This window comes from Pleurodeles waltl, chromosome 6 (assembly GCF_031143425.1).
Source record: "Pleurodeles waltl isolate 20211129_DDA chromosome 6, aPleWal1.hap1.20221129, whole genome shotgun sequence".
NCBI lineage: Eukaryota > Metazoa > Chordata > Amphibia > Caudata > Salamandridae > Pleurodeles > Pleurodeles waltl.
In genome coordinates, this window is record NC_090445.1 from 842,164,494 (window position 1) to 842,178,463 (window position 13,970).

General features: G+C 43.2%; 1 protein-coding gene across 2 annotated transcripts in view; it reads left to right on the plus strand.

Annotated features, from left to right (window-relative positions):
* BTRC (beta-transducin repeat containing E3 ubiquitin protein ligase) overlaps positions 1 to 13,970 on the plus strand; it is a 1,279,452-nt gene that overhangs the window by 947,251 nt on the left and 318,231 nt on the right. For both annotated transcript variants that reach the window (XM_069239553.1, XM_069239552.1), the window contains one exon: positions 6,499 to 6,617. In XM_069239553.1, the coding sequence (XP_069095654.1) occupies positions 6,499 to 6,617 (119 nt within the window). The remainder of the gene's footprint in view (positions 1 to 6,498; positions 6,618 to 13,970) is intronic.

The window sequence follows — 13,970 nt, forward strand, 5'->3', positions numbered from 1 at the left end:
GGGATGTCCAAGGTGAGCGGGGCAAAATCCTTACTAACTAAAATTATCTTTCACAATTAAAAAATGAAATTTTATCCAAGTGATACATTTTACAGGTCCCCACCGAGTAAGAACCAATCAAAATTAGTTCTGTATTTGATGTCAGCCTCCTTCTCACAGATAACACAATGCCAGATTCCTCCATCATTATGGCCTTTACAAGATCCTGCAAAGGAATATCCACCTCTTCCTGCCTCCCATACCAAGCAGGTCCTGAGAATCATTGTTTAACCAATTAATTGTAACACCATGAGTTTCACACAGCAAGCTAACAAAGAAATAATACATTTAATAAAGCACAATGACTCTGGTGTCTGAAACAGAAAGAGTTATGCGCAGCAAGCAGAAATGCAGCATTTATTTTCAAGATGAATTTGAGTGCCTAGTCCCTTGTTGAGTCATGAAAATTTAAAGTGCAGGGAAGGGTCCCACACACACAAGGATTAGAGACTTCTTGGTGCTTTGGGAAAATATTAGCTCATCCGCTTCAACTGATTAGCACAGTAACTAGAATGGAAGGTTTGCCTAGGAGTGATTTTCAAAATTGAGCTTTCAGTCATGATTGTGTACATTTAAATGGCCTTATGAAGTCAGTTCCAGATATTTATTACTCATAACCCAAACCTCATGAAACTAGATTTAGATGTCAGGATTCTGAAAATGATACAATATAAAAATGTTTTATTATCCTAATTACCAACCAGCAGACAGATCTGAATGTGTCATTCTATTCCACCATTAGGTTATGTGGCAAAATCTTTGAAGGCATGTTAGCATACACATGCAGCACGACCCCCCATATCAACAGAATGTGTCACATGAAGAGCAGTGGCGCAAAAGCCTACTGCTAGTTAGTTTGAATCAAATTTTTCCTCATTTCATTACAGATTGTGAAACCTTGAAGCCCCATTTATTTTCTCTTAATTTGGCTTTCATAGCACTAACTAGAGTGAGGGGTGGGTGCCGTAGTGTTATAATACTTGACCCTGGGACAAGGAAAACCAAAGAAATAAAGATGGCAGTCTGAATTGGACATTACCACCTCGTCCCTGCATCCCTGCAAGGGTATACCAAAGCACAAATGTCTGAGCATTTGTTAATGAAACACCAGGGAGTGTTTTTTTTGACAGAATAAGAAATCACAATTTTGCTTTCAAAGCCTCTTGACTCTCTTGATGGATCCTGCTACTTGCAAATATCTCACCTCTTAAATTCACTGCAGGTGCCAGGCTGGAACTGGAAAGTTTAAAACAGCTCCCCTGTCCTGCCACGTGGTGCCTTAGCTTCGAATTGGCCCCAAGAGCCACTCCAGATAGAGACCTCCAAAGCGATACAAGGCACCACCCTGGTGGTGTCAGTTTCTTTTTTATTGGGTCCTTTGATGCAAATCTGGAGTTCCTCTCTTTGGAACAATTTACTGACAGTGTTTTCAGAAGCAGTGTTTATAGGCAGTCTTCTCACAAACATTTCTGAATTTAAATGGTTTTATCCTAGCGATAAACATTTGTCAATCTCATACACTCAACATCTGTGTCTGGGACCCAAACAAGACTCCAGTTCATGTGAAAAGTGCAGCTGCATGCCTACAAAGGCCATTAAGGATCAGCAAGCCATGTTTTTCAAGGTGTGGGCTCAAGATGAACTCTGAGAAAGCAGAATTATTCCAGGTCACATGCTGGCTCACTGTTGACTAGTAAGGCTTCAAAGCAAATGCCAATGGAAAAGAAACGTCCTAGAAGAAGCACAAGAAACAACACTGGAGGGAATCTGTCTGTTTCCCAATGGTACTCCCTTTGTGGAGCTAGGTCATCCAGTTGGCAACTTTGTTCCTTGACTCCAGCTTTGACATCTACCTTGGAGCCAGATTTGGATGAGAATCCATTGGTGCCAGATTCAGACCCACCTTCACCCCCGGATCTGGAGCTCTCTACTCCATCTCCAGAGTTTCCAGACCCTCCCATTGACCTCATACACATCATGGCCTTTAGCCAGGTGGTGCTGGCCTCTTTTCACTTCACTACTGCTCGTCCTGGTGCTCCTGCGTGCACCAAGAAGCCATTAGGAACGCTGATTGAGCTTAGACTGGAGGATCCTACCCGGCACTGGTCAGCTCCATTATGGCATCACCTATATGTTCCACCTCCATCTGACCCACTTCCTCTGCTTAAAGCCTACCCACATGCTCTGCCACTGGTGGTGTTATCAGTACCTTAACTGAATTCGTATCTGCTACAAGATTTATAAAACTGAAAACTAAGGCTATTCAGATCAGTTATAGCATAGATCTAAAGCTCATCAACTGGTGGAGGAAGAGTCCTCTTGCAGGCTTTCAAAATAGTATCAAAATAGTTTTGAAAAGAAAGTCACAGGAATAGAGGGAAGTACTCATGCAAATGTGTAATACGTTTGACAAGAAAAGTACACTCGTTGTGTCACAATCTTAATGAGGAGCTGGAGGTATCGAGAATTTGTCACCCCGACTGGAGAATCTACAATCCATATCATGCTTTAAAAGTAAGGGGGGCGTTGGAGAGATAAGCTAGGGTTCCTGCTGTTACGTGGATGGCACTATCTCAGTAGAGGACGCCGATACTGATATCCTTGAAAACGTGTGGGCTGCCTTTGCGAGAGATTGGGTACTAATGGAATTATTATCATCCTCAGCAGTTCCACATCACAGCAGGAGCCCTCTCTTTGATGATCACGCGCTTCCTGTGGACCCATCTAGTGTTGCAATTGCGCAGGGCTATATTGTATCTGTCTTGATGGTGATTTTGTTATTTGGATAAGGGTCAAAATGTCGCCGAGGATATATACAGACCCAGCTTGCATTGATTTATTTTATATCTTATGGACTGTATTTCTGCAAACGCAATTGTATCACAAACAGTGTACTTTCTTATCACATGTATTACACCTTTGCCTGAGTACTTCCCTCATTCTATCCATGACACTTCGTTCGCTCGCAGCACATTGGGGTACTTGGTTATGAAGTTGTATTTATGGTTGTATTATCGTATATTAATAACAGTGTTTTGATTTGCATATGTTTAGCTTTTTGTGTTACCTTTCCTACCTTGGGACCACTGCTATAAAAATAATTACCCCGGGTCCCTAGCTAGTATCTCCCTTGTTTCTTTGAAGTCGAAAAAAATAGTTTGGCAGGCTTGGACAGCGATTTTCGGTCAGACTGTGACCCCATTCTGAAGCCTGACCTCTTTTACAAGAAAAAATAGGTGGGTCAGCTTTTTTCACTTTATTGGGATGTATGCTTGCGAATATCTTGCCCTACAAAACCAGTTGCATGGATTCAACCCAGGAGGTGGATCTGGAAAGCACTCCAGGGCTGCCCACTGATAAAGAGCCAGAATATTGTAACTCTTTTGTGCAAAGGTGTCATGGAGTTGGTTCCATAGAACGATGTGTGGCAGGGCTGCTATTTTATTTTATTTTCTTGTTCCCAAGAAAGACGGTGGCCTTTGCCCTACCCTGGAACTTCATGATTTGAATGCATTCTTGAATGCTTATGTATTTCTTATTTTCCAGAGTTATGACATATGTTGTCTAGAACATTTGTGAAGGTTGTAACTGTATTGCTGCAAACTGCTTCTTCAGTTCCAAGATGCACCGGAAGTGGGGGGGGGGAGGGGCAAGGTCAGTCTGACTAGACAAGGAATTCTTTGTTTTTTTTGTGGGCCCCAAACTTTAGAACGCTTTTCCTCCCTTTCTGAGTTTATGGTCCTCTTTTGAGGGCTTTCATAAGCAGCCAAAAACTTGTTTTTTGTAATTTTCGTCACTGTGGTCTGATCTGTTGTGTTGGCACCAGAAAGCCCTTTGGGGGCTGCCATGCACTCTATAAATGACAATCACAATAACATAAATAACATTCATAGATTGGAAACAACTCCTGGAATTTCCAGTTGTATTCCTTACAGATAAGCCCGTAGTGGCAGACTCTGTTAGCTTCTTTGGATACTATTTAATTTCACTGGCCCACAGGGTAAAATTTTAGAGGCGTTTCCTACAATGACATTCTGCTGCCACTAGTATGTTATTTAACAGCAGAGGGAGCAAACACTAATGGTGTGTTATAACAATGAAGGCATAGTACATGATGCACTACAGGAAAAGTCCTTAAACAAAAGCCACTTACAAATAGGGTCTAGTTCTCTTCCAATCAGATTAGCGAAGAAACTGGCACTAACTTCCTGGAAGTATCATTGGACCTACATAATAATGTAAGTCCCAACATCTTTTCTCAGTTATGAACTGTTACAACAAAGAAGAGGGTACTCTTGTATCTCAACAAAATGGACCAGTTCAGCAGAAGATGTAGCTTGCTGCAGGGAATCCTGCCTGAGCCTGGTCTCTATTGTTGGCTGTCCCTTGTTCTACCATGATTCCTCCTGGAATTCCATCCTACTGAAAAGCCTCCAACCACATGGAAACTAACGTCCCCCATCCTGTTAGTGTCCCATGTGCTTCTCAGTGTTTGAACACCATATGCTCATGGCGTATTCCATTTGAAGAAAAAAATTACTGTTCGCCATTGTGTACTGGATTGTGCGTCGGCCTAAGCGATCTCTCCTTGATCAGCCTAAGGAATTGACAAACAAAGGCATAACCATTCAGTCAAAGTCCTTCTGAGACATGACACCATTGAGGTGCTATATTTAAATGTTGAGTAATGCACGTGTCATTGCACTTGAGCCTCTTAACAACAACCTCAAAAACCTCCTCACATACAGTAAAGGGCAGGCCACTATCTATTACAGATTCTCAGAAGCAGCCTTGTGATCACATTGGTAGTCTTTTAAATGTGAGTGTGTTGCAGCACTGTACTGACTGATTTTATCTGAAGTGACATCTAGCCAGGCAAACGAACATTCAGGAATAATTTGAAAACTGGCTCTTCGCCTACCCCCTAAAGCTGCTGTTTGTAGAGGATATACTTCTAGCTTTAGAGCTGTATTTTTGCCTACGAACAGTAGTGTGAATATGGGGCTTGGCTCTTTCTTCAAAGCTTACCACCCTAATTCCAGATCCTGATTTCTGAAGCTAAGTTGTAAACTCATCTAGTTGGATCTCATGCAACTTCCTTCATGGGAAAGTATTCTATATGCAGTAGCTCGTAAAATGCAGCTTTAAGACTGACGACCATAGAGTAACACTGAGAAACTGTGTGAACCCCAGCCCTGCCTCATATGTCTTTTTTCTTCCATTGCATGTTCTGTTTGCTCTCCCTTCCATGGCGTCACCCAGTCTACCCTACAATGTTAACTGAAAAAGCACTGGGAGCCAAGAGCTGCAGAAAGTAGGAACAATGACTTGGCACTAGTCACAGCTTACCACATGTCTGCTCAGCCTTATCTTCCTTTGCCATTGCTATTCCTGCTGGCCTCCGTCTCCCATAACTCAACTCACACTTCTCATCAACGGAAGACTCTCAGAACACTTCAGGCATGTTTCTAATTCTAATCAAGAATTTTAAAGAGCCAAATTATCTAGTTGTGATACATACTGGTAGACATTTCTCGAAAGATTTCAAGAGCATTCTCGGTTATTTGTTACACATTGGACTAATATGGTTGGTCTGAAGGCTTCTAAGGAATTGGATTGTATTACATTTCTGCCATTCAGCAGAGCAAAAACATGTTCTCATTTCTCACGTTCTCATTTGTAAGATCTATAGAGTTGACGTATGGGTTTCCCAATGATTAGTTATTATGTGTTACTGTTGTATTACTAGCCTGTGGTCACATTCCTATCTTAGCAAGGCCGTTCACTGTAATCCCTTAATTTAATACCCAAGCTTTGGGGTTACCTTTGTCCAGTGTTCTCTCCATGGTAAGTGTTCCCAAACCTGGGTGGAGCTTATTGTAAAGGGGAAGAAAGGTACTAAGTGTACAAAGTGTGATGCTCTTAGTTCATATTCACACATCCATCCCTGGTTCAGCTTCCCGCCCTGGAAGTTATAAGTAATATTCTCTCTTTGGAACTAAGGAAACACACACCTAACGCTGGCCTGACCTTCAAGCATCTACGATGCATTCCTGGCTAGATAACCCGTGACACAAGATTCCTACACCTTGATAAAGATGGAAGCATTGCAGACGACTTTCAGACTTCGTAGAGGTGAGTGTTTTTTTCTTCATCCCCTTACAACTAAAACAAAACTACGTGTTTGTTTTATAAAATGCCTTAGGTTGCATTAATTTAAAACACATTGACAAAGTATGTAGGAGGCCTATAAAATCAGGAGATTAAATCTGCCATGAATTGTTTTATGTAACAAGGAAATTTACAAGGAACTGTCCAAAGAACTTCTGTATTGTGACAAAATGATCATATTAAGTCCATCAACTTCAACCAACTTTATAGTTAAGCAAAGTGAACTTGATAACTTATGCAACTCTCTGAAAAAAATCTATATAAACGTGATTTTTTTTTGCTGTCTAGATCTGGGACAGGAATAAACTGGAATGTAAACGAATCCTCACTGGTCACACTGGTTCTGTTCTTTGCCTACAATACGACGAAAGAGTGATCATCACAGGATCGTCTGACTCCACAGTCAGGTACTTTTATGAAAATCTGTCACTTTTCAGTTCTCCCAAGACCGTGAAAGAGGTAGTGTATAGAATGCTCTACTGCAGTTAAAATGTATTTGAGATCCCAACTACACTCACATTATTGTTAAATGCTAAGGATGCTAATGATTGCAATAATCAAGGCAATTCAAGAGAAAAGTGACGTAGAGATCTTTATGGTTCAATATTGCTTTGTCTAGTGACATACAGTTATTGCTCCATTGTCAGTTGCAGCTGTTTTTCCTGTTTGTATTGACTTTTATTTATGGGTTTATTATCATTTTAGCCATAGCACTATAAAAGAGACGACTGTGAATACACAATTATTTATTAGTTTCAGGATTATAAAGTCATAACCATTACATTTGCTGTGCGAGTTTTAATTTGAATGACGGATGTGCAGGTAATGAATTGAGGCCAATGACTGGCATATCTCAGTGGTTTTTCGGTTAGTAACCATACCTACACTTTAACTGTGTTTTTTCAGTGAATTTCTACTTTTTTAAAAAAAAACCCTTCTTTTAGAGGCTATAACCAAAGCAAACCATAACTTCACATTAATATCTAATTTTTCAGTAGATATTTAGTTTCCAGCCAGCAGTGGTGGTTGGTCGCAGTGCCTGGGCTTCAGCCAGGCCGTGCGCCCAACTCACCGCTGAGGACCAATACATGATTTTTGGGGGGTTTGTGGACCGTATTGTAGGAGTGTGTGGTTTCAGATTCATGGATTCCAAAGGCTGCTGCAGATTCACGGACCCCACCCATGAAGTTTGCACCAGGTTTGCAACCTCTAACCAGAATTTGCAGATCTCACAAGGCCCAATGGGTCACAAAACGAGGATCTGGGTCTGAAAACCCATGGCAGACCCCCTGTTTGTCTGCATTTTATGAGAAATGTATGTAAAATGTTAATGCAATTTAGCTGTAAAACCTTTTCAAATGTATTGCCTGTTATTAAATTGTATCCTTTATCGACAGTCTTATTTGGTGAAATACCCTTGCTGCTTCCACCTCTTGTTTTCCCTCCAGAATATTTCTCATAGGCCCAAATAAATGAATCAGTAAAAATGCTCATTACACAGTGGGTGCTATTAAAGGTTTTACCTACTATGCACCTCTCTTTTATTGCAGTCCTGCGGATTCTTTTTTATTTTCTATTAAGAGAAAAGCCCTGTGTGTCTGATGCACTCCCCATTATTGATCAGTCATACTGCAGCCAGCGAACCCATGGGTGTGAAATGTGTTGTCTGGCCACAACTCACATTGTTGAGATCCGGTTGGAACATACTCTTTCCTACCATTCACATCCATAACTGAAATGCTTAATATTGGATTCTTCTGAATACTCTGTACAATATGGACTCTTTCCTTCTTTTAAAAGAAAAAACTGCTACCCACCAATGAAACAAATGAGTATGAGAAAGGTGTTGTAAAAGATTACATTTCAGCAATTAATTTTCTTCAAAACACAAAATGGCATTCTTCTTTAATTCTACATATGTATTATTGCCAATAAACATACTTATTATCTTGATATCTTGTTATAGAGGTGTAAGTAAGTCTCAATCCTTAGGAACCCATGGATGTATATCTTTAGAACAAAGTACTTAAGAAGCATCAAAAACAAAGAGGACGCAGGCCACAGGGGTGGTGAGGCGCCAGAAAAGCAAAGTGGTGCGTCGGTTCCTGACTGTGCAGGGAAGGTGATACATTGATTCTTTTGTCACGGGAAAGGTGAAGTGTTGATTTCCAGATAAGCAGCATCTGTTCCTTATTGCGGTGTGGTGTTGATGACAAATTGATGCCCAGGGAAGATGCATGGAAAATCCAAATGCGCTGTGTTGATAGAACCACAGTGAAAGAGGCGCTGCATTGATTCTGCAGGCACTGTACCTATTTCTCAGCCATAAAACAGGCACTGCGTAGATTCTGCAGGCATTGTGTTGATTGTTCCGGCGCAGCATGTTGAGGTGTGGATTTGCTCTTTTAGGTGAAGTCTTTTATGGCCCTGAGACTTCTTAATAGAAGGCAAGTTGACAAGCCCTTGGAGGTCACTTGTGGTGGGAAGGCAAAATCCTTCCAGCAGAGTCAGGGAGCAGCAGGCAGCAGAGCAACAAGGAGAAGAAGTCATTCCACAAAAGTAGTCCAGTTGAGTCCTTTGAGCAGCACTGCAGTCCTTCTGACAACAGTCCATTTGTAGGTCCAGAACAGTCTGATTTTAGGGGGTGACAGCCCCAGTATACATACCTAAATGTGCCTTTGAAGTGGAGGAGACTTCAGAGAGTGGTTTTGAAGTGCACCAGTTCCCCTTTCAACCCAGTCCTGTATGCCAGGAGATCTGTGGGGTTTATCATTCCCTTTGTGTGTGGTCAAGCCACTATCCTTTGATGTGTAAAAGAGAGAGCCCCTCCACCCTTCCTACCTAGGAAGACCCATCAGTATGCAGATAAATGCAGATGAGTGTCCTGTGTTTATGTCTGTCTGGGTGGCATGCACAAGGGGAGCTGTCAACCAGCACAAGATTCACTGAGAGCAGTAAATGCAGAGAAATGCCTACTTTCTGAAAGTGGCATTTCTAAAATAGTAGTGTGAAATCCAGCTTCACCAGTGAGCAGGATTTTTCACTACCATTCCAACTATACCAAGCGTGATAATGCCACTCCTTACAGATCAGAAATGACCACTTAAAGGTATGTAAGAGAATTTCCAGTGCTTGCCTATGACAGGAGCAGGCTTCACAATAGTGAAAAATGACTTTTTTCACTACCAGGACACGTAAAGCGTACAAGTACATGTCCTGCCTTTTACTTCCACATCACCCTGCCCCATGGGCTACCTAGGGTCTACATTAGGGATGACTTATATGTAATGAAAGGGGAGTTTAAGGCTTGGCAAGTAGTTTTAAATGCCAAGTCGAAGTGCACACAAAGGCCTTGCACTGGCATGCCTGATACATGGTTATGGGGCTACTTATGTGGGTTGCACAATCAGTGCCACAGGCCTACCACTAGTAATTAATTTACAGGCCCTGGACACATTTAGTGCACTTTAATAGGTAAATTACATTTGCCAGTTGGGTAGCAGCCAGTGTTACCATGTTAAGGGGAGAGAGCACACGCCCTTTAGCACTGGTCAGCAGTGATAAAGTGTGCAGAGTCCTAAAACCAGCAAAACGAGATCAGACAAATGGAAGGACGGAGGCAGGCAAAAGGTTGGGGGAAGACCACCCGAAGGCTGTCAGGTCTAACAGCCAGTGTTTAAGAATAACTCAAGAAGCTCAATAAAAAAAAAGTAATGTCTGGTTCCTACCACTTAGCTTCAAATAATCCCCAAGAATATTCACGAAATGCTGACCTCAATGGCTGCACAAGAAAGAGAGTTTTTTTTCCTAGCTAGATGATTAGTTCATAAAGCAGACAGCATGAGCCCTACAAGACAGCTTGGATCTCCTACAATCCATGATTATCTCTGTGAACAAGAGGCACACCTGTTTAGTGTCAAAACAGCATCATCTTTTCATCTGTGTAAACTTTGCCACAATCAGTCAACGCTAACAACCTCGAAAAAGAGGCTTTGAGGGCTGTCCCACATGTCTTTGGCATTTCAGCGGAATCAATTTTCTCCATGCACATGTAACAATCACTCCTGGCAGCAATGTCTTCTCATCTTCTTTTTTCATCCTTCAATGTGGACTTCACAAAAGGACAGTTCAGAAGGAACTGAACTCTGAACTACGGCTGTCAAAGTCAATTGACACCAACATCCAATTCAACGCTGCTCTAATGTCAATTTGAAAAACAGTCTTTAGACAAGACTGTAACTACAGAACCTGCAGTGAACTGTGGCTATAAATGTGTTGCAAGGGGCTCCTACCCCCACTGGACTCTGCTGTGTCTTCTGGACTTGATCCTCTCTTTACACAGGTCTTCCTCTTCAGGAATCCACCATTGGTTTCTTGCAGTCGCCTCTGAGTTTTGCAATTCTCTTCTTTTTTTCTGAGTGGGTGTTTTGGGGAAATACTAGTGATTTACTCCTGCTTTCCTGGTTGCTGAGGGGTGTTGTAGTACTTACCTTTGTGCTTTCCTGGTAGCCCCAGCACCCCTCTACACACTCCACTTACCTAGGTGGGGGTCCAACTCACGTATTCCATTTTTTAGTATATGGTTTGTGCTCCCCCTTGGGTCGCTATTCTCTTTTGTGTTTACACTGTTTTCTAACTGTTCTTATGCCTATTTCTAACAACTAGTGTATATATCGTGTGTATTACTTACCTCCTAAGGGATTATTGCCTCAATAGTATGTTTGGTGCTGTGTTACCATAATAAAGTACCTTTATTTTTGTAACACTGAGTGTTTTCTTTCATGTGTGTAAGTGTTGTGTGACTACAGTAGTACTGCATGAGCTTTGCATGTCTCCTAGATAAGCCTTGGCTGCTCATCCACAGCTACATCTAGAGAGCCTGGCTTCTAGACACTGCCTACACTACACTAATAGGTGATACCTGGACCCGGACCTGGACCTGGTATTAGGTACCCACCACACACCAGGCCAGCTTCCTACAATGCCACAGGCCCAATGCTGCTGCCGTGCCACCGAAGTCCCGCCACAGCGTGAGTCCTGAGTGCTGCGTCCCTGATGTCTGGGACACACAACTGGCTGCAGCACCTGTGGCCCGTGGTGTGATCGCAACATGGCGAAGTCAATGCTTTGCGTCTTGACCTGCTGGATTCATCAACCCTGTCGGATCGTAAGGAACCAACACTGCATCACCTCCTATGCAATCATAAGGAACCGACGCCTCACCTCCCTGCCTCACAGTGCGGAACCAAAGCCTCCCCAGTAGCTGTAAGACACCAATGATGGTAACAGTAAGAAACTGATGCTGCACCGATTCCAGGGATGCCTCACCTCCCTGAATCCATGCAACATCTTTGATTCCTCGTCGTTTTCAAAGGTACTGTGCCTAGGGTCTGTGCTACTCCATGACGGCCCGCACTCCCTCCCGAGTGCCATCGGACTGTTGGGAATGACTCTGTCAAGATGTCGTGATAGCCTCAGTTGGAGCTACTGTGTTTCTAAGCACATTACTGAGATTTAGGGCCATATGTACAAACACTTTTTCCCATAGACACAGAATGGGGAAAAACCTTTGCTACATCTGGCCCTTAATCTTTAAAAATTCTTAACTTTGCTTGCGTATGTTGGATTTTTGTCGTTTTACTCTTGTTTTGCCCAGATAAATATTGGCTAGTGTTCCAAACTGGTGTGGAGTACTTTTGTAGTGTTTTCACTATGTTACTGTGGGTGTATACAAATACTTTACACATTGCCTCTGAGATAAACCTGGCTGCTCAACAGGGGTTATCTTACCTGTGTTGCTCCCTTTCCCTGGCTAGAGTGAGGGTCCCTTCTTGAACAGGTTGCAAACCACTGCCAACTAGAGACTCAATTTCTAACAACTCTAGAAACAAAGTCGGCCCCAAGTCCAACCTGGTGGAAACACCTCTATCCACAGCAGGGGCTGGGCAATTACTGGAATCGGACAACATTGCATGCCAATCAATGCTTGAAGTTTACTCAAAGGGGAAAAATTATTACACAAAGGGATCGCAGGGCCGGGGCCACTATACTTGACTTATTCTGGGCAATTGCTGCCCCCAGATGGCCCTGGGTATAATGGGTTTATAATAGATACCCAGGACTCTGATTTGATCATGAAAGTCAGTCAGATAATTCAGAGCTGCAAGCAATTTCTCCACCAACCGTAGATTCCTGAAATTAATAACAGCAGTCACCTACAGATGATTTTGGCTTGTGGCTCACCCAGAGCACCATCCTCACTGTCAGGATCTGCAATGAGAGATCATCTACCCAGCCGGAGCTTGACCTAATCCAAAGGACAACTTTGTGTTTCAAGGCCAACTAGGATTCCCTCCTTGCTGGGGGTAGTGACAGGACTTGATTCATAACAATCAAAAACTGGATCAACTCAGGAAGAAGATATAGGTGACGGTGATGGGGAGCACCAGGGGGTGAAGTTCCATCTTGGTACATAGGAGAATGTAACTTATTGAGTAACAGGGCGTGGTTGGTATGTGGAGGCTCTACTCTTTCCTTGCGACGAGCTCTCCCCTGTGTGAATTAGACACCAAATGGCTAGATCGAGCAGACAGTAACACAATATTATCAATGGAATCAGTATGGGGTGTTTTTAAAACAGGCTGGTGAGGCTTAGAGTTCACTGCTATATGTAGTTGGCCCTGGTGTGTGAACCAAGGGGAGCCAAGATTTTCCCTATCCCCTGCTGAAGTTTAGTCAGTAAAATGTCTCTCAAATCCTTCAAAACGTCTCCAACTTTGTACACAACCTGTTGCAATGTTCTTTGATGATTGAATTAAGTAGGGCTAATTGGGATGTAGACGGACTCTTCTTCTGCTGAGCGAGGGTGGAGGAAGAACAGCTGCCCTTGTCGGCCAAAGAGGGTTTGGGCACCAGCGCCCATTTTGGAGCGGTCAGCTTGCACCTTCTAATTCTGTTTAAGGGTGCAATGCTAACTGAGGAAGGCATTCTGCGCCATCTTCAATTGGCTTTGTCAAGGTGTTAGGGGCAATACAGACATTGCCAGCCTGGACCTTGCCCAAAGTACTCCTCTTATTGGAATTAATGCTAAAGTATTACTGGAGGTGGCTGACTTGATACCCCCTTTAGCGGTGGCAACTGTATCCCCCACAGAATTCAATTGGAGACAGATGTCTCCGAAGCACCAGGGAAAGAGTTTCCGGATGTAGAAAGGCACTTAGCTGCATCAACTCATGACACATAGTGGGCCACTTTTATATGTGCAGTAATTAAACAAAAACACATATAAGGTGCTACCTTCGTGCAAGCCAGGCCAAGCGCGGTGGCCCTGTCGTACCTCTTCCTGGCAATGACGGGGAAGACTGGCCCGCTCTTGGTCTGGTCTTTACCTGAGTGCATACCGCACACGGCCCACGAGTTTAAGATCTGTGCCACTTCTCTGTAGTGCAGACTGCTGAGGGATGAGTTCCCACCCCAGCTACAAAGAGGACAGTGTGGGTGAAATGTGTGTCCTGTGCCGCTGGAGTCTCAGAGTGCCTTAAGCGCATGTTCAAAATCTATGCCCTCCTCCTTAGTGCAGACCAGTGGGGGATGACTCAGCAATGCGGGCGAAATGTGCATCCTGTGCTGCGGGAGTCCCAGAGTGCCTTTGAGTGTGAGTTCAAGGTCTATGACCCTCCTTCTTAGTGCAGACTCCTGGGGATAAAATCCCACCGCAGCTACAGGGAGGGCAATGTGGCTGAAATGTGCGTTCCAAGCCA